We start from the raw sequence: 21,769 nt of genomic DNA, 5'->3' as shown, positions 1-21,769 counted from the left end.
CAGTCCCGAGAGGTCCTAGACCATTTCGTTTTGAACTCTCTTGGCTTGAAGAGGCCTCTCTGTCTTCTCTTATCCCCTTGTGGTGGGACTCCTTGTCCCTTTGGTTTCGGGTAGGGCAGGATATATCTTGCAAACTAAAATCTAGCTCCTTAAGGCATCCCTCAAAGCTTGGAGTAGAACCATCCCAGGCAATTTCTCTCATCTCAAGTCCACCCTTCTTGCTTCCATCCAAGCTTTAGATCTTTCGGAGGAATCACGCCCCCTTTCGACCTCAGAAGCTAACCTTAGATTAGATCTCTTCACAAGTTGGAGTATTTCTCCACCCTCAAGAAAGAGGAGATTTACTGGTTTCAAAGTTCCAGGGTAAAATGGTTACACCATGGGGATAACAATACTGGATTCTTCCACAGAATCGCAAACTGCCGATGTCAAGATAACTCCATATCCACCATTAAGGATGGTATAAGGATTTTGGACCAACCATCCGAAATCGAAGCTGCCACCCTTTCTTATTTCCAAAACCTCTACTCAGTCCCTTCGGATCCCAGACCTAGGATGGGTGATTTACAGTTTTACATTGTCCCTACCCTTTGGGTCTAGTGGTTGGAACCAGTGTTTGCAAAATCGAACGGGAAAGGTTAACCGGTCATGAGTCTGGGAGTGGTTCGAACTGGAACCGGACTAACCGGCGCAGTTAACCAGACTAACCAGTGAAGTAGATTTTTTTTTAAAAAAATGGGTCAAAACCCCCCAAAAAAAATAGAAAAACTTAGATTAAGTATACACTATCATATTACATACATTTGTCATATAAAAAAAATTGAAAGAACTTTTTATATAATTTAATATTTGAATATTATGGAGATATGCGAGACAATTTATAATTTCACATAAATTCAATTGATGAAGTTACAAAGTCCAACTAACAATGGATGATGCAACAATATATGCTTCTATATTTTTTCAATGTTGATGTTGAAAAAGGTTGTTTTAATGTTGAAAAACCCTTTAATAAGGGATTTCAGAGCATATTTTTTTGTAGCATGATGTTCCCAGTTTTTCGAAGGGTTGTGAGTCAAGGTAGTAAGAGAGAGCACCTCATTTACTCAGTAACTTGGTTATCAAATCCAAGGTGTGCTTCAAATGGCCAAATCGCATCTTTTAAAAAATATGGCCAAGTCGATTTTCAAATGGCCAAATCGATTATAAAATGGCCAAACCACATTTACTCAGTAACCTTTTGAGTTAGGTTTTAACATGAAAAAAAAAAAATTTATATTAGATGCCAACTTTAAAATGTAGAATTAAGATGCATATTAATAATAATAAAAAAAAAAGGTTAAATTTTATCCATTTCGGCATGTGGAAACATGAGAGATGAGTAAAACACTTTTTAGTTTCTACCTCTTTTCTTCATAGAGGCTAATAAACAGATTTAAGGAGCATGAACTTGCAAAAAATGATAGATAGCTTGTAACAAATAAAAAACAAATTAGAATAATATGTCACAACTAAACAAGAAGTTGAGAACTAAGACAACAATAACATGCACCAAATATAATCTTAAAAAGAAATAAATTTTTTTCTCATATTCATCACAAAAAAAAAAAATTTTATAAAAAAAATATATAACATTAAAACCAATCCAACAAGCTCACCAAAAATATATAACATTAAAAAGAAGGAAATATTTTTTTCAAATATTCATAAAAAAAAAAGACATTTTTGTAAAAAACATAAATAACATAAAAAACGATCCAAAAAGCTCACCAAAAATATATGAAATTAAAAAAAAAAAGAATATATTATTTTTTTCTCATATTCATCACAAATAACATGTTTTTATAAAACAAAACGTAATTTTATTAAAAAACAATTTTTTTTTAAGAACCCTAAAATTGAGCCCAAGAACACATAAACTTTAGAGTCAAAATCAACCCCAAATCTTTCATTTTTTGAACAAATTGACATGGGGATATGATAGATACTTTAATTAAGATTCAAATGCCTTAAATTTCATAAAGATTCATTCACTATTGAGATCTTGATTCAAAAAAATTTCAGGAAAAAAATGCAGCAAAAAAAAATCGATATAAAAACATTTAATCAATAGTAAATCAAAATAATTAGTTTATTAGATACATGAGGCCTTTATGATCAAACTTCAGCGATCTATTCAATAAAAATCGATCAATTGATCGATCAGAAATCAATTTGTTTGGATAAAAAACAGTTCTTCGAGCAGCAGTACTTCGGGCCCAAAAAAAACCTCAAATCTTCATCGTTTTGGAAAATTTGAAATATGTGAACATTGAATACTTCAACAATGAATCAAAGCCCTCCATTTGTATGAAAATCTATGAGGTATTGAAGCTGCATTTGATAGAATGGCGGAAATTTCTAATTTTCAAAAAACCCCATTTCAATCCGCCAAGAACTCTTTGTTTTTGGAATTTTGATTCAATAATCGACGATTCATAGAAACTTTCCGGTGTATAACATCAATAGTTGACCGAAAAAACAAAAAATATACAAAAAAAAAAGCGGCAAAATCTTGTTATGTGAAAAATAACGGGCATGTATCAAATAACGACCGTTATTTGATGCGTTGAAAACGGCGTTATATCAGGCGTTAAAACGGTAAACCGGACCAGTTAGGAAAAATCGGCCGATTAAAAACCGTCGGTTTGATCTCAAACTGGTCGGTTTTAGTGCCGATTTTTTTGGAGACTGTTGTCTTATGAGGTGTGTCGTAAAACCGGCCCTAACCGGACACGCCACTCCACCGGTAGCAATCTAATCGGCCGGTTTCGATTCTAACCAGCTGTTTCCGGTTCTAACCGGGCCTGTTTTGCGAACACTGGTTGGAACGACCTTTCTCTGAATCAAAGATCTTGGCAGCAGATGTGAACCTGGGAAAGGGCAAAGCTCCCGGCACAAATGGCTTCCCAATAGCTCCTTTCGAACTTTACTAGGAAACCTTTAGGCCTGACTTTTTGAAGTTCTTTGAAGAAGTCTTCCATCGGGGTGTCCTCCACAAAGTAATGAATGCTACTTCCATTGCCCTGGTCCTTAAGATTGAAGGGGCAGAAGAATTGAAGGAATTCCGACCAATCAGTTTGGTCAACTCCTCCTACAGGATACTCGCCAAAGTTCTCACCTTGAGGATAAAAGAGGTCCTCCCTTTTGGGATAGCTCCATCTCAGAGTGCCTTCATCAAAGACAGGCAAATCCTTGATGGGGTCCTGGTTGCACATGAATGCCTACACTCTAGGCATCTTATTATCAAACCAAGGCCTCATATTCAAAATAGATTGGGAAAAGGCTTACGACCATGTTGGTTGGTCCATCTTGGATGAAACCATGACTAGAATGGGTTTTGGGGAGCGCTGGAGAAAACGGATGAGTGCTGCTACTCCCATCCATTCTTCTCCGTGCTCCTTAATGGTGCACCGAAAGATTTTTTCCCGCCTTTTAGGGCCCTCCGGCAAGGAGATCCCCTGTCTCCTTTCCTCTTTGCTATATCAGTGAAAGTGTTTAGCCAATCAATCTCACGAATGTACTAGGCAGGACTTATCTCAGGTTTTAAAAGTAGCACTAGAGGCCCGACAGTCTCTCACTTATAGTATGCCGACCATACGCTCGTCTTCATTGATGCAGTTCCAGAGGAAATTGAGACCCTACGTCTCTTCTTTAGATGAGTATGCCAGCAGCTTTAAAGTAAACATGGAGAAATCCACAATGATAGGGGTAGCCCTAACCTTCACTGAGTCCAGAGCGCTTATTCCATAATGGGAATGTAAAGTGGAAGACCTACCTACTAGTTACCTTGGGATGCCTTTGGGCTTGGGTAAACCCAAAAAAAGGCAATGGTCACACATTATTGACAAAGTCGATCGTCGCCTAGCAGGGTGGAAAGGGAGATTCCTCTCTTTTGCAGGAAGGTCAACACTTATTACGGCCACTTTGGCTAACACCCCAATGTACCTTATGTCCATGTTCCACATGCTTGCGACAGTAGCTAGTCGTCTTGAACAACTTATGAGAAACTTTCTATGGTCAAGGGACGCTGAATCAAAAAAGTTCCACCTCATTTCTTATGATAAAGTCTGCCAACCGAAGCGTCTGGGGGGACTCGAGATTCGTATTTTGAGGAAACAGAATACGGCCCTACTAAAATGGTGGTGGCGACTTGCAAATCACAATAACTTTCTTTGGACTCAAGTTATCCACCGCAAATACAGAATCCCCCCTTCTAACTGGTTACCGGAAGGGACTAGTCCTACCAAGATGTCTAGTGCTTGGAAGTCAATGATGTCGCCTTTCTCCCTCTTCCAACAAAACATTCGCTTCCATCCTAGGAGAGGTGACAAAACTTGCTTTTGGTCAGACCTATGGCTGGGCCCACTCCACTTAGGGATCGGTTCCCCTTTCTCTTAACCATGGCCACCAATACATCCTCTTCCATTGAGGACAAGATGCGCATCTCAAGTAGTCGTAGGGTTTGTAACCCATCTTTCAAAAGAAACCTCTCCGATAGAGAAACCTCAGACTTTCTCTCTCTATCCTCCTTGTTACACTCTACTTTCCTTGCTTTCTCTGATCCGTATTGTATGGGGTGGATCCCCTCACCCTCTGGCTCTTTCTCAGTTGCCTCCTTTGACAAGAACCTGTTGCAACTTCCCACCTTTCCCCACTCTCCGACCTCGTTGGTACCCAAGGTGTGGTTCACTATAGCCCCACCAAAAGTGCAAGCTTTCAATTGGATGGCGTGCTCTGAAAAGGCACTTACTATTGACCATTTACAACGAAGGGGTATTCCCATTCCTGACCACCGCTGTGTCATGTGCTTTTGTGAAGAAGAGAGCAACCGTCACCTCCGTATTCATTGTAGCCTTGCTTTCAATCTGTGGAGTCAACTTTTTCGCCACTTTGGCCTCTCCTGGGTTACACCTGCTTCCCTTCCGGCACTCTTGAGTCTCTCCTTGGACTCTCATTGTCCAAAGGCAGGCAGGCTCCTTTGGAAAGCCTCCATGGCAGCAACCAACTGGGTAATATGGATTGAAAGAAATTCAAGAATTTTTTGAGGATCCAGGTGTGAAGCTTCGGCCCTCTTCCACAAGATTATAGCTCATGCCATTTTCTGAGCTTCAAATCACAAAGGCTTTCAAAGGCATTTTGGCTTCGACTTTCCTACAAACTTGGGAAAACGTCCTTCGACTCCAACCACCTCGGGGTTGTTCGAGCTAACAATTGGTTTCCCCCTCCGGCAGGCCTCGCAAAAATGAATTTTGATGGGTGCTCATTGGGAATCCCCAGCCCAGCTGGCGTAGGTTCAGAGACCACAGTGGCAATATCCTGGCCTCTTTCTCCGAGTTCATTGGCCATGTCGATTCCCAATTAGCTGAGTCTTTCGCCCTACTATCGGGTGTCAAATTATTCGACCCCACATGGGGACAACCTCTAATTGGAATGAGATGCCAAAAATATTATCAATTGGGCTTTTGGAAAGGTTGTTCCCCCCTGGTACCTTGCTTCGATTTATGATGAGATTATGCACATTTAGAGGGATACAGCTGTCTTATGGTGGCATATTTTGAGTGAATCAAACACCCTGACGGACCAATTGGCTAGGAAACGTGCAGTTGCTCGTGATGCGAATCCTTAAGAGCGTGGGGATTGGTCTGCTCACCTGGGTGATTCGACCTTAGTCGTTTTTGTAGCCTCGACTTTTTGGTTCTGCTGTATCATTTTGTATATCTTATGTAATGGGCACTTGTTATAAGCCCCACTCATTTTTTTTATAGGGTCCTTTCGGATACACCCATTTTTTAGTGAGAAGCCTAGCCTGTGGGCTATCTTAAGGACTATTGTAATACCTTTTTTATTAATACAACAGTTAACAATTTCAAAAAAACATAAAAAATAGTAATGGTACTTGTCCTTGGGAGGAAGCTTTTTATACTATGTTTCTTCTTTGATATGTTGAATATAATGAATTCATTCCTGATAGGGCAATATCCCAGCAATCAATGTTCCAAAAAACACTGGGTGGCATACAGGCAGCTGTGTAAAATATGCATAATGAGGAATTTTAATACATTTTTTATGTTCAGTCAATCCAATCTCCAAAGACCAATCAAACTATTTGAGATTTGGACAATTAGGTAATAACACATTAAGAAATTTGAAAAATATAATCCAACATTCAAGTTCAGTACTAGACATAACACAGTCCATTGTCCATAACTCCATCCATACACACCATAGTCCATACCATGACCATTATTACCATCCTAGTCCATGGTCCATACGATGAAGAAAAAAAAGGGTTTACGTCACATCGAAAACTAACCCCCCCCCCCCCCCCCCCTCCCTCCTCTTTTCCCCCTAATTTAAGGGGGAGAAAGACTAAAATGCCCCTCCACGAGAAGTATTTTTACCCCTGGGCTGGCACAGGTGGCCGCTCAAGGACCGAGCTCCCAGAAGGGCCATCTAGGCCTGGGCGATGTGCCCAGGCCCTTTGGCTTAGGCGGCAACCTAGGCTCTACGTGGGCCGCTTTTTGAAACTACGCCAACAAAAAATCCCTAGCAAAACCAGGTAGTGATAATTTTGCCGGCATCTTGTTCATACTCATACCCCTTGGCCCTCCTCCACCAAGTAGTTTACTTCATAGGTATTATATGTCCATTCAAGTATCTTTTGTGCATTTGACTCATGGAGCTGATGTACCCACAAGACATTCTTGTTCTAATTGAAAGCCAAGACTCTTCGATCCTGCTTTCTGCATGTTATTTCACAAATGAAACCCACCATGACATCATTAATGTTTTTTGAAAGGGAGTGCAATTATATTTCAGGAATGCTGTTTGGATGCTATACAGTGTTTCAAAAAGCGCTAGGCATGTCCTAGGGGGTCCAGGTCGTCCAGTGCCTAGGCGGGCACCCAGAACCTGGGCGGCCCAGTCGAATCCAAAAAGGATGCCCATTTGAATAAAAAAGGATATATAGTATAAAAAATAAAAATTAGGTATTTAGGGCACTTACTTTGAGTTTGATTGCTCAATCTTCAAACTTCCACCTCAAAGATGCTTTTAAGGATTCAAAATCTTTTAAAAAAAAACCCAATAGATTTATAAAACATCAAAAATTAAATCTAATATCAATAGATGATGTTTTGATCAATTTTTGTCAACTTTGAGAAACCCTTCGATCTTAAAGAAATCACCAAAACTTAGTTTTTTTTGGAGGCTTTCTCTCTCTAAAATGGGCTCCAATAAGTTTTAGGTTTCAAATGAACTTAAAACCATCCTTCTAATCTTTTATATTTTAAAAAAAAATCAATACAAAAAAAAAGAAATTCCGCCTCTGGACCGTCTAGGTGCTGGGCGGCCCGCTTTTTGAATCATGGATGCTATGTGACAAGGACATGGACATTGATATAGGCATATGTTGTGTTCAGACAAAGAAATGATGCATCCATTACAGCTTCTTAGAATAGCATTGTCATACACGACATGTTTGTACATGCCCTTACAATGCTGAGATTTCAAGTTGCCTACACATGGGTTTGACTATTTGTACATATTTGGATCTAAGACGAATTCGTAATTAAATGAGAATGAAATTAACTAGAAGATTAGACATGCTTGTCCAAATTATATATAGGTGTGCACATGTACAGAGTAATGGCTACGCATGTCTAAGTTCTGGCAAAGTGTGTCCAGAATTTTGACGTAGCTGATGTTTGACATGCCATATGCTGCGTATCTCACATGAAAATCTCCATGTTGCACCTGAGGACATGTTTGGGAAGTTCCGAATGGCATATTGGCAACGGTTTTAGACGTGTCCGAGTTTGACACACTAAAACATGCCGAACACTCATGTTCTTACATGGTTCGGATGTATTTGCAAATTCCTTTTACATTGGTTGGTTGGCATGGTGTTAGTTAGCATGGTGTTAGTGCTAAATCTCAAAGCTCCTAGTATGGCATTTACCATCCTTGAAGTTGAGGTTCCTTGCTCACATGGCATTTGCTTTATCATAAAGTTTGTCATTCTTCACCTGAAGTTTGCACTCCGAATTCATTTGTAGTTCATTTCAAATTGTTTCGGAGGTGCATTGAGATTTGTTGTGGTTGGTGATGATGATAAACTTTAAATGGACAATAATTAACTGCAATTGCCTTAAATGCACAAAAAGGATACTTTTTTAAAAAAATATGAATTATTATGGTCATCAGCCCTCATAAACAAATAAGTACCCTTTCCCTATATGATTTGTCATAGACGATAGTAGTATATCTTGTATAAAATTTGGTGATGAGTTACATCCCCATTTTATTACGTTCCAAAATGATTATATGTAGAAAAATATCTTTCTCATCATTGTACTGTGGGAAACATCATGCATTTTAAAGAAGGTCAATATAAACATGGATGCTACGGGTATCTATGTTTCTGAGAAATATTGTCTTGTAACAGATACTATATTTAGATAAAGGGTGCGGTTTGTATAGAGCCATGCTCTAAACAATCAAATTAGAGCCTACCTTCAGTGTCTACAAATGTGGTTGCAATACTGGAAATCTTTGCGAGAGCCTTAAAATATATTTTCATCTTTATTTATAAAGTTTAAAGCTTAAAAAATAGTGTAGATCGACAGATCTATGAAAACTTGAAGATGTTGAAAACTAACGGTCCAAAAATACATTACAAAATACACTGTTTCCAAAACTTGAAATCTATTTTTTTCTCATGTCCATACATCTTAATGTCGAGATGATCAATTTGAGGATATTTAGGCATCAAAACTTTTCCCTTAGATAAAGTGTCTAGATATAGTATCTCTCAAGTGGGTGGGTATATAGTTTACATTTTGAGATATTCTTTCGCTGTCATGTTTTCTTTTCGTTTTCTCATTGGTGTTGTGTTCCTTGCTTTGTAATATGGTTGTGTTTGAAAATGGATTCCGATGCAGAGTTTATTAGAGTTCTTGGACTTTCCTTGCAGGCTCGTATACATGATGAAAGCTTGCGTTTTGTGCTATCAGATCAAGCTATAATGGCACTTGCGACTAACTTTCCACAGACAATAGAAGCAATTTGTGAAACTATATCTGAGGCTGATTCTGAATTGGATTTCTCAGAAATATATTATTGTTCTTCACTGTCTTCTCCTTCACCTGTTGTCTATAGTCACATAAAGGATGTTTCCCACCTTCTTCAGGCAAACTTGAACGACTTCGACTATATCTTGACAAGAATGCTCGAAACTTATCTAGGAAATGGGGGATCCTTTTCACTATCTGCCCAAAAGTATGCCATTACATCCACTTTCAATTTGAAACTGACAAATGGCTTGTGTTCTAAGAGAAATGGTGCAAAACCTATGAGACAGGCGTCTCGGAAGGCTTCTCGTGAGCTATTTGTCCAAAAGTTCTCCTGCAAATCTCCAGTGTATCATAACTGTAGAATTTATGCAAATGATGGGCGGTTACTTTGTTATTGTGATTGCAGAAAGGTCGCCTGGTTAGTAAGCATGTTGCGATATTTGGATTTCAGGACATTTGTTTTCATCATAATCTGTTATTTGTACTCAGCTATAAATTTCTATGGCAGGTATCTGCATCGACAATTGGCAACACTCATTGAGGATGATCCTCCAGCCATAATGCTACTTTTTGAACCCAAAGGACGACCTGAAGATGATGATAATGATTTTTATGTTCAAAGCAAGAAAAACATGTGCGTTGGTTGTGGTGAAAGAAACCACTATTTGCGGTATAGAATAATACCATCATGCTACAGGGCCCACTTTCCAGAACATTTAAAAAGTCATCGGTCTCATGATATTGTCCTTCTTTGTGTGGATTGTCATGAAATTGCTCATGCTGGTGCAGAGAAATACAAAAAACAAATAGCCTCGGAATTTGGCATCCCTCTATTTCTGCGAAAAGTAGCTGCTTCTGGTCAGGGTGTAGATAACAACAGTGACGTTGTTCATCAGGGGATTGTTCAGGAGGAAGGTGTATCTCCTTTGCAGTTGAGAACAGCTGCCATGGCTCTTCTGCGTCATGGATCAAAAATGCCATCAAAACGGCGTGAAGAGCTGATAATGGTAAGGCATTCATGACTACCTGATTGGTGCAAGTTTAGGTATAATTATACAATTCGCAGATCTCCATTTGCTTTAATTTACTTATAAGTCTCAATAAGTATAATGTCCTGGATTTTACCTGGATACATCTTACTTGCTTCTTATTTTACTTCTTTGTTTGTTTCTTATATAGTGCTCATTAATCCCTTTTCAACTTTGCTGCTATACCGGCCTTATGCAAAATGCAGCTGATGTGAATTATGGAATCCGAAAATTTGGTTGGTTCTCTATATTTTTTATGAGGAAGAAATAGGATATATTTTTCTTTCATCCAAAAATTAAAAGGCACAAGCTAATAAAACGAATAGAAAGAAATGGAGCTCGGGCTAGGAGATGTTAAGGAAGCATCTGGGTAAGAAATGCCAGTTTCTGATTTCCGTTTCTAAAAAAACAGGTTATATTTTTATTAATATAGTCATTTTCTTGTTGAGCTCATGAACTTTAGATTAGAAAGACTTATTGGACGTCCATCCATACAATGGTTTTTATGGTTAAAGTAATTGGGATTTGTGCCCTTTTCTCATTGTTGCTTCATGCTCATATTATCATATAATTAGTTTGGATTTTGTCAATGTCAGATCATGTAAATCCTTCCTTCTTCACGAAGTTGTTTTGTTTGTCATTCAAAAGAACTCATCATTTGGCTTCTCAAGAAATATTCTGTTTCTATTCTAGCTCTTCGTGGTGGACCCAGATGTTTATCATTTTTTATGCATGTTGTTGAGCCAGTTCCTTTCTTATGCTTGTGGAATTTGTAATTCGGGAACTTGTAGATGAAATTAATTTCCTTGGAAAGTGTGGCGGAAATTCTTATAAGCAGCTGACTCTTGACGTGAAATGATTAATAACTCTGTGAACTTAAAGGACTCAAGTACCAATAACTGTAAATTCAAATCGCATTGCTTCAGTACACGTATGCTGATAATTTATTGCCCATACATGTACATACGCTACCAGTTTTCAAACTCAAAATGAATAATTAAACTGATGATTGTGGGAGGTGATTTCTGTAGTGAGCAATCTAGTCATATGAACAGTTGTGTTAATTGGTTACGTCATGAATAATTAAACTGATGATTGTGGGAGGTGATTTCTGTAGTGAGCAATTTAGTCATATGAACAGTTGTATTAATTTGGTTACCTCTCAATTATCTTATATTCGATATGCTGGTAAACTCATTGTGCTTTGTTTGGTGACGGTTATTTTTTGGGCCTGTAGAATTTGGCTTACTCTTCTGTCGGTCCCTCAAATGTGGAATTTCCAAGGCACAAAAATAATCTTCTCCTTAGGGTTTGTGATTTAGGACATCATTATTTAAATGTGTGATGAAATTGGTAAAAAAATCTTATTGCATGTGTTAGGGGCAAAGTTGTTATGTTTCCCTTACAATTTGATCCTTCTTACCAGTGTTTCAAAAAGCGCTAGGCGGCGCCCAAGTGGCCATGGGGGTCCAGGCCGCCCAGCGCCTAGACGGGTGCCCAGATCCTAGGCAGCCCAGTTGAAAAAAAAAAATTGATGACTGATAATGATTAATCCATAAGAATTTTGATACATCTAGAAGACCATAATCCATAAGATTTTTGATAATCCATAAGACCATAATCCCAATTAAAAAAAAAAAAGATAGAAGTCCATAAGAGAATTTTGATAATCCATATGACCATAATCCATATTTTCATACAATGCTAAAACAGTAAAACCATACATGCATACATTGATAGCCTAATACACTGTAGATTGTACACACAAAAGTTAGATAGTAGAACTACAAAGTAGAAACTAAAAATTAAAAATAGAAAATATACAAAAATTTAGAGAATATACAGTCTAGGACACAACAGTCAACACTCAACACCAAGACTCTTCAGTCATCATCGTCATCAGAAGGAATAGGGTAAGCTTCATCATATGCGTCAGATTCGAGGCCATCATCATCAGAGTCATCTCCCTCTTCAATATAACGCTCATCTTCCTCTGCTTCTTCTGAATATGCCTCTTCCTCCTCCTCTTCTTCTACCTCCCTATTACTAGTATGTGCAGATGAGGCCTTAGGAGTCTTGGCTGCTCTACCATTTTCTATATTTTTGTGCTTTCCTGAACTCAAATATTGTATAATTTCCTCCCTAGTAACCTCTAGGAACATTTTTATACGGGACAACATGCCCCTTAATACCGACAAGTGGTTTTTTAAACTGGTAAATGCCCCCATTAGTATCCTTTCCACAATAATTACATTTAATACGATTTTTGTAATTCGGATTCGGGTTATAACCATACTTCCAACCCACCCGGATCACCACTTCTAGAAGAACCTGGAAAAAATATTTCCATATAACAAGGCCTATTTTCATCATTTTCTGGTTCTTTTAAATTAAGAAATTGTCTAATCTCATCCCGAATAGCTTCAGGAATTTTTTTACAAGAAGCAACATTCTCTTTAGTACCAGCAAGGTGTTTCTTGAATCAGTTAATACCACTATTGGTATCTTTTTCACAAAAATTACACCTTTTACAATTTTTATCGTTTGGTTTTGGGTTATATACTTCCAACCCGAATCACTTCTTTTAGAAGTAGCAGAAATAGATCTATTCAAATGATAAGGATTTTGTTCATGTTTTGGTTTTACAGAACTCATATATTGTTTAATCTCCTCTCTGATAGCTTCAGGAACATTTCTACATGGGGCAACATCCCCCTTAATACCGGCAAGATGTTTCTTAAACCGGTTTATGCTCCATTTTGTATCTTTTTCACAAAAATTGTATCTAATGCAATTTTTGTCATTTGGATTCGAGTTATATCCATATTTCCAACCTGGATCTTCACTTCGACTAGATCCTGAAGAAGACATCTCAAAATAAAACAAGCAATCTAAAAAATAAAGTTTTGCACTTACTTTGATTGCTCGAACTCCAAACTCCCACCTCTGAGATGTTTTTTGGTGCTAAAATAATAAAAAATACTCTCTAATAGGATTATAAAACTCCAAAACTAAATCAAATCTACGTGGGTGATGTTTGGATCAATTTTCCTAGCTTTGAGTAATACTTCAATGCAATGAAAGTCACAAAATTTAGTTTTCTTGAGGTTTTTTTCTCTCTAAAATGGGTTCTTGTAGGTTTAGGTTTCAAATGAACCTAAGCCCATCTTTAAAACCCTTTATGTTTAAAAGAAAATCAATACAACGAAAAAATAAATAAATTCCGTCCCTAGGCAGGGCGCAGGCCCTGAGCGGCCACTCAGGGCTGGGCGCTGGGTGCCCACCTAGGCGGGTTCCGTACCGCCTAAGCAGCCGCCCATTTTGGCCGCCTAGGCCTAGGCGATGTGCCCAGGCCTTCTGGACCGCCTAGGCGCTGGGCGGTCTGCTTTTTGAACAATGATTCTTACTCTCTTTTTTCTTACTTCCGTTTATAAGAATGCGGATTTGTCAATATGTCAAGTAAAATGTATGCTACTGCATAGGTACTTTCATTTTTCTTAATGCTTCATTGTGCTCAGTTATTTTCTGCTGTCCTTAGATAGTTCGGACATATTTTGGTGGGAGAGAAGTGTCAGACAGAGATCTTGAGACCGCTCTACTTGTTGGTATGAGTCCTCATGAGCGAAGGCGTCTGAGTAGAAAAAGAGGATCCTGTTTCAAGCAATCTGCTGATAAGGTCCTTGTCAAGGAGCCAAAGGATGGTAAAAGCAGAGATGCTTATCAGTCAAGAGACGGTGTAACACTAGCAGAGGATCATCATATGACTGCAGGTTTGCAGTTTTCAGAAGACTCGTGTATTTGGAAATCAATGGAGTTGGACATTGCAAAAGTCATAAGCACTGATGAAAGAGCTGCTTCTTCAAATCATATGTATGAGTTTGATTCGTTTCATGAAATTCATATCGGTGGAGATGATCATGGTGAGCTGAAATCAACTATGAGGAAACCTTCTAGCAAGGATAATAAAGGTCATCTAGACTCCAACCATGTTGATCTTGTGAGTGGAAAAGCAACAGATGGAAGTCATCGCTCCAACGAAGTTGCTGGATACTCAGCTCATGAGACCTGCACTTCAAATTATTCCCAGAAGTTATCTTTATTAGGTCATGGACCACATGGGAAACAGGTAGTGGAATATATACTTAAGAAGTCTGGGGAGGAAGGTATCCAACAATTTTGCCAAAGATGGAGACAAGTCTTTGTGGAATCCATCTGCCCTCGTTTCCTACCAGTTGGTTGGGATGTGATGCACAGGTACTTCTGTTGAATTTGTTGTTTTTTGTTCTGTTTTAAGTTACTGAATGTGTCCTGTTCAATTAATAGGATCTTGAAATTATCTTGCTTACTGTTATGTAATATGTTCATTATGCATGAGGATAATGCATACGCCTGCTTTCAAAAACTCTTAACTTGGTGGTCGAATCAATCCCTGCACAAAACCGAGTCTTAGTTAAACAGACAATGCGCAAAAACTCTGCCTAGTTTTTCAATATTGTTTTGAAAGATGTGATAGAAAAAGACAGCATCCACGTTGGAACTCAAAAACTATGTGTCACCAAGTTCTAAAACCCCACTACTGCTGTGCAGATAACATATATATGTTTTGGAGTATCGAAAGACAACACATGTATAGCATAAACTTGAGCATACCTGAGTTTTCATAAGTATAACTTGGCAACTAGCCAGTTCAGTTATGATCTAAAAAGCACTAGCCCAGTTCAGTTGACTTGGTGAGCTTTCCTGCGAGTTATCCAATTTATAAAGTCACACTGCCTCCCTTGCTATTAGATGTCTCAGTCTCAATCATTGTCTAATTGGTTGACCTGCATAGAAGCCAAGTAGTTAGCAGGTCTGAATGGGCCTGACTGAAAGTGATGTACCATAAACTCTAACAGTCCAAGTGTGCCATCTAAATATATTGGCTGTCCAGCCATGATTAGCTCTACCGCCTCCAATTTTCTTTTATGAGGTAAAGCCTGTCCTGACCTACCCATGACTACACTAACCTGGGAATAACAACAAATAGATAAAAGGACATTACTCCTTTTGCTTTATTTGAACTCTTTTCACCTCTCTGAATTGGCTGCCTCATTATGGAACGACAGCTGATTTTGAAAATGCCCATCCTGCAATGATCTTATAAGATATCAGAGAAAAAGTTTAATCTTCCTTCATTTTCATTGCATTCAAGTTTTGTGGCTTTCCTAATTTGACTAGGAACTACAATTTTATATTATGGTTATCTTATATCGATTCTTATTATGTCCCCTGTGCCTTCTAAACTGGAGAATATTAACAATAAAGGGACAATAAATTTCCATTTAGATCGTCATATTGATCCATTGCTTCCTAATTGTAGGGTTTGATGCAAGCAACTGTGAGCACCCATTCTAGCTGTAGATCTGTAATTATCTTTTAGAGTTGTTCGTATTGTGGGGCTTCATTTCTTTTTTTTCTAATCAGAGTTCCATGATTGTGCATAGAAGTGACCTATGTCTGCTGTGCATCAGAAACACATTCAGATTGTCACTCCCTTGTTTTGTGCATTTAGAAAGATAAGTGTTAGGGCATGAAATGTACACATGGACTGACAAAGAAGATCAGATTATACAAGGTCTTGTCAAGATTGAGTATGTCACCGCTTCAAATTGTTAGGATGCAGGTGATGTCCTTAGCAATACTGGTCATCTGAGTTCTTCAACTGGCTCCTGGGTATTGACTTGGGAGCATCTAATAATATGGCGGCAAGCTCTATGAATTTTGCCTTTCCTAAGAACTCTTTTGGTGAAATATCCTGGCAAATGGTTATTTAGCTGAGGACCTGGAGGTACATTAATGTAGGGTGTTAATCCAGGGGTTTTTAGCTTTCCAGCAAACATCCATAGGCTACACATGTCAAAATCAATGCGGAAAATGGAATTACTAACCTTTGGCATTCTTGTTGGCCCCATTCCTCGTGTGTCTACTCTTCTTTCTATCTTTTATGTAATGTTTTTTTTTTTTATAAGGTTACATAGGAATGGAACTTGAGACGTTGTACTATGAAAACCCAGCCTCTACCATCTTGACCCAAGCCCAATTCCTTCATCATTTAAGTAATGTTACTTTTGTTAAGCTTGTTTGTTGTGAATTGATCAATTATCCTTGCAATCTAAACTGCATTTAATGTGAACAAAACTTTGTGATGCTATTTTTGCTTTTATACCTTGGAAAGTTCAGACTTTTGGGTCCTGTACTTGAAGTTCCTTTGATTTGTCATAAATACCCCTGCTCTATCGGTAGTTGCTCTGGAGTTGCTCGATGTACCTTTCAAAAGAAAAAAGTTTTAAGTTTTAATGATTTTTAAAATGTCATAAATTAGCATGGTTCTTGCTTGATTTGATGCAAAAAACTTCTTGACAATGTGGCAAATGGCACAGTACCTTCGTGGCAGTGGTTTCATACTGTCTGAGTGCTGATCTTGAGGGACTTAAAAACAGATTTACCGAGCATAGGAATCATGATAATCTTGCGGTAGCTGTGTTTCTCTTGGTTGGCATGAATGTTCTTGAGTGTCATTGGTGAGATGTTGCATTAGCAAGATGCATGTATACAGCTACAAGATACTGTTTCTTGTGATTTTATATGCATTTCAAAATTATTTGACAAAGATATAGAACCCATTTTGACATATCTGAGCATCATACATTACGCACATGTTGTCTTGTCTATCAAGAATGCACTCAAGTTCTTAATTACCAATCTCCTCTGGTATATATGTCTTCTCTTCATATTTGTCAGTGTACATGCCATTTACCTAAAAATATTCATGACAAACTTGATATTAGATCCACAGCTGCATCGTCCTTCTTGGTTGTTGAGGAGCACAAAAATGTTATGAGTCTTATGACCCCACTAATAAAAAGCACAAGGGGTAGGTCCAAAAAGATATGGTTGGAAGTCGTGAGAAAATATATGGTGACTTATGGCCTCACTAAGGATATAACCCTTGGTAAAGCAGAATATTGGACCAGGATTTGTGTAGCCAACCCCAAATAGTTAGGAAAAGGTTATGATAATGATGATGATGTTTCATGCAATGTTACTGTCTTCCAAGAGAGCCTCATTTGAATGCCTTTTTTCATGCATTGCCACTATTGATTAAAGAGTCCTTTATTTTATGATTGTTACGAGTCACTCCTTAGCTGTACTATAGTTGTTGGAAACGTCTGTGATTCCGCATCGTTTCTGGAATCGGAATCGCATGTATCAAAAGTTTCAGAATCTAGGAATCATTGTCCGTACGATTCAAATTTGAGAAAAATGATTCTCACTATTTCGGAATCGTGATTCAAAAAATCAAGAATCGATGTTCCTTCATGTTGGAATCGTGTTTCATACCTATATGGAATCACACATGACCCCACTTGTTTCGGTGGTTGCTGAAATCATGTTTCTTAAAACTATGGAATCGTGATTCCTAAAAATAAGGAATCCTGATTCCGAAAATTCTAGAATCGTTGTCCCCATCAAGTTGGAATCACGTTCTCACCATTCTAGAATCGTGATTTTCCCCATATTGGAATCGAGATTCTCCCCTTACTAGAATTGTGAATCAATTCCCTCCGGTATATGAGAGAAGTATTCAAAAACTATATAAATTTACCCATTACTACATGATCAAACTTTGGCCTGTATATACTCAATCCAAGACTCCAAGTACTAATGTCAACCTTTATGATATCTTTGTGGACAATCTCATATAATGGACTCAGTCTATCGATAACCCTATTATGCCTACAAGGTCTGGAGCTAGTCTATGCCATACAAAGAGTGAGAACAAGGGCAAGCTCCCATTATCTCCTTTCTATAAAAATATAAGTACATGACATCGTAATTCTTCTTTGTTAAATGTAGTTTTGAGTCTTGTGACTTTTGAAAATTGACTTATTCAATTTTTAATCAATTTTTCTGATATTTAATGATTAATTTAACGTAAAACACCACACAGGGTACTTCGCTCATATCCTTATTTTCTTATTTTACTTAAAAAAAAGTATTTTGATCGTCTTATTCTACTTGAAAAAATGAGAGTGCCGATCATATATTAAACATTATTACATTAGTAGTTTAGTACCCACACCACCATTTACCAAACATTATTAAATTGAAGTAACATATTTTTTTAGTATTATTTATTCTTGGTGAGAGTTCTTAACAAGTAACATGGAATGAAGGATGGAAATTAGTAAATAAGAAAATAAAAAATTTACCATATTACTTATATTTTAAATTTTCATTTTATTGCCATGTGCAACAACTTCAAATTCTCTCACGTTCTCATAAATGTCGTGCTCGCTCATGATTGAGCACACATCGAAGGGTTTCTGCTCTCCCTATGCTCACATATTACTGATATTTTAAATTTTGATTTTATTGTCGTGTGCAACAACTTCAAATTCTCTCACGCTCTCATACATGTCGCGCTCACTCATGATTGAGCACACATCGAAGGGTTTCTGCTCTCCCTATGCTCACATTGCTTCTTGACAATATGGATTCGCAATTCCTTAATACTTTGAATCAACATTTAGCATAAGTAGAATCGCATTATTGTGTAGCAAGGAACCACGATGTCTGCGATATAGAAACTTGATTCCAAACAACATGGATTCGTAATTCCAAAAAATTTGGAATCATTGTTTCTCACAAGTAGAATCGCATTCGTGTGTAGCTAAGAATCATAAAGTCCTCGATATGGAATCTTGATTCCAGCAATCCAGGAATCGAGATTCCTAAACTAGGTGGAATCACGTTTCGCAAAAAATGGAAACGTGATTCTTTTCTTTTAGAATCAACTTTCGCTCGGGGAAACGTCTAATCGAGATGCCGAAATTGAATCGCTACCCTTATAGGCGATTCGGGTAACTATAGGCTGTACCATAGATGTGGGGAGCTTGGTTGTTGGCGTGTAGAAACCCCACCGCCCCGTCCTAGTGGGGAAATCTCACTCAGGTGATCCTGGAGATGGAGCTCGAGTGCAGCTCACTTCCCCCCATTAAGGGTCCCCATCTTATAAGAATTGCAGTCCCTAATAAAAATGGATCTTGATCCCTAGTTGAAAGGGATCTCATCTCCTATGGAAGATGGATGACAACCCACCGAAAATGAGGTCACACTCTTGGTTTCATAAGGAGAGTTTGAAAAGTTTTTAATGTTGAACCCTGCATCTTTTATGGGACGAAATGTTGTGCAGTCAAGAAACAATATATCTATAGATCAAATATAGCTAAGATGAGAATGTTGAGATGGATGAGTGGCAAGACAAAAAAAGATAGAATTCGAAAGGAATACATCTAAGGGAAATTAGTGGTACTGCCAATAAGCAATAAGATGAGGGAAAGTAGACTTAAATAGTTTGGCCATGTGCAATGTGGACCTAGTACAGCTCCAATTAGGACGGTTGATTTGGTTCAAGTAAAAGGCAGCTCCAATAGGCAATAAGATGAGGGAAAATAGACTTAAATAGTTTGGCCATGTGCAATGTGGACCTAGTACAGCTCCAATTAGGACGGGTGATTTGGTTCAAGTAAAAGGCTCTAAAAGGGCAAAAAGAAGGCCCAAAAGAATATAGATGGAAGTAGTGAGATATGATGTGACCTATGGTTTGATTGAGGATATAGCTTTTGATAGAGAAGAATGGCAAAACAAGATTTCCATAGCCGATCCTTTTATATATATATATATATATATATATATATATATATAGATATTCATTAGAGGTCACTTCTTGAACCACTCTCCCAAGGTAGAGAGGTTAAGCCACGGGCTCATCCCAAGGTTCCCCCTTCTGAACCTGCTCCCAACAACTACATATTGTACTTAAGGGCAGCACTTCATAAGGTCCGTTTAAACAATTTGGCCCTATTGGCTACCCTTCAAATGCTTTATCACCTATCGTTCTGCCCCTTAGGCAAAGGGTTAAGAGACAAGGATTCTATTGAGACTATTGTTCAAGAAGTTTACTCAAACCAGAAACTTCACTAAACAATTAACAACTTATTCAAGTGCATGAATACTTAGAGAATCTTGAAAACTCTTATCCAATCAACCTAATATTTCACAGATAGATTTGAGGATGCTCTTTCAAGGCATTCTATCTAGACCATTGCTCAGGAAGTTGACTTCCTCAAGCTTCAACAGGGAATCCCATGGGATGGACTGAACAAGATCTAGCCTTTCATTGACTTATGATGTGTCCAGTCAGAGAATTGTGCATTATCTTGACCTATTTAGGGTCTTCTTCATAGAATCACTTTACCCAAATATTTCACTGGTACTAGAAAGGCATTAATATTGAGCTATTCCCTAAACATCAATATCATAGTACGAGGCTGATTGAATTTTACCTTAGTTCTTTTTTGAATATCCACAATCTTTTTATTAGAGAAAAAAATGTTGATCTTCCTTCAGTCGCTGTAGATATTTCTTCATCTGAACTATAAATGATAAGGTGTTCATACTCCAAATCCTCCAAGTATTAGTGGAGATGAGGTTTTATGAGCTGCTTACCCCTACAAAATTACATTCTGGATCCCAATTCAATTACTTGAGTTTATAAGTGTGCACGAACTGAGTTTTCAGACTATCTTGTTCCTTATTTTTCTATATAATTTTTATTAAACTCTTCAACAAAAACTAGATGCATGATCTTTTGACTATTTGCAGTGTTTTTATTCACTTAGGTCAAATTTCAATGTAAATGATTTGTGAACACATTTACAAGTTTCCTACTTCTGCCATATGATGATTTTACTTCAGAAGCATCCAGGGAACTTTTCTTGTTTCTTTATAGCCAAATTAATCTTCAAAATTCACATGATCTGCAATATCACAACAGAGATGAAACCATACCAAATTTCACCGCTTGGTTACAATTCCCGGTAGACTTAATGATCCATAAAAGCTGTTTGTGGTTGAAACTCTTGGCCAATCTTTTATTTCAAACTGTAATCTTAGTGGAGTCCCTTTTTGCATTTGGAACAATGGTACTAGGAAAAAGTGGTATTATTTGGGAGATTTCAATAGGGACTTTTCTCATTTGAATGTTACTGCATTGGTGCATCTGGCTGTCTGACATCCTTGTAGTAACAAGTCAAAACCTAATTGGAACTACTTTTGACAGCGGCCGACGTGAATTTGGGGATTACAGCGTCTACAAGCCCGACAACAAGACAACCTAGGTCCAAGTCCAGGTCTGTGGCCAACTTGAGTGGCATTTGGGGCTGGGCATCAAATTTGGTTACAATCATAAAGCGTTGGAAAGCATGTATTTTATCAGCACAAACTTTTTGTCTTTTATACTGTTCGGTTGAAAATTTTGTTTGTATTTAAATTTTTCTGATCAGATGCAATCAAGAGTACTCCTATAATCAATAATCCCATGTCACCTACACATCAAAATATAAGGAATGACAACTCCAATTCAAGTTCAACCAATATGAGTAGCTGATGTTATTAAGCATTTTGATACCCAAACCTCTTTGCTTTTTTGGTTAGCAAATGATACTTCATATGACAAAGTCCAGTTGTTCTTTTATTTTAGTGGTTGCTCGCAGGGGAAGTTCAATTGTGATCTCTCTAGTC

At 37.8% G+C, this 21,769-nt stretch overlaps 1 protein-coding gene across 6 annotated transcripts in view; it reads left to right on the top strand.

Annotated features, from left to right (window-relative positions):
- The window catches only part of LOC18445713 (Polynucleotidyl transferase, ribonuclease H fold protein with HRDC domain-containing protein), a 54,546-nt gene extending 32,924 nt beyond the window's left edge, over positions 1 to 21,622 (top strand). For 5 of the 6 annotated variants that reach the window (XM_088858231.1, XM_020674432.2, XM_088858230.1 and 2 more), the window contains 4 exons: positions 9,017 to 9,534; positions 9,625 to 10,123; positions 13,683 to 14,398; positions 21,309 to 21,622. In XM_088858231.1, the coding sequence (XP_088714357.1) occupies positions 9,017 to 9,534; positions 9,625 to 10,123; positions 13,683 to 14,398; positions 21,309 to 21,366 (1,791 nt within the window). In that variant the 3' untranslated portion in view covers positions 21,367 to 21,622. The remainder of the gene's footprint in view (positions 1 to 9,016; positions 9,535 to 9,624; positions 10,124 to 13,682; positions 14,399 to 21,308) is intronic. The other variant, XR_016049324.1, reaches the window with a different exon arrangement.
- Positions 21,623 to 21,769: the final 147 nt, after the last annotated feature.

This window comes from Amborella trichopoda, chromosome 2 (assembly GCF_054954075.1).
Source record: "Amborella trichopoda isolate Santa Cruz 75 chromosome 2, AtrichopodaSantaCruz75HAP2 v2.0, whole genome shotgun sequence".
NCBI lineage: Eukaryota > Viridiplantae > Streptophyta > Magnoliopsida > Amborellales > Amborellaceae > Amborella > Amborella trichopoda.
Note: the sequence above shows the minus strand (reverse complement) of the source record. Positions and strands in the feature narration are given on the sequence as shown.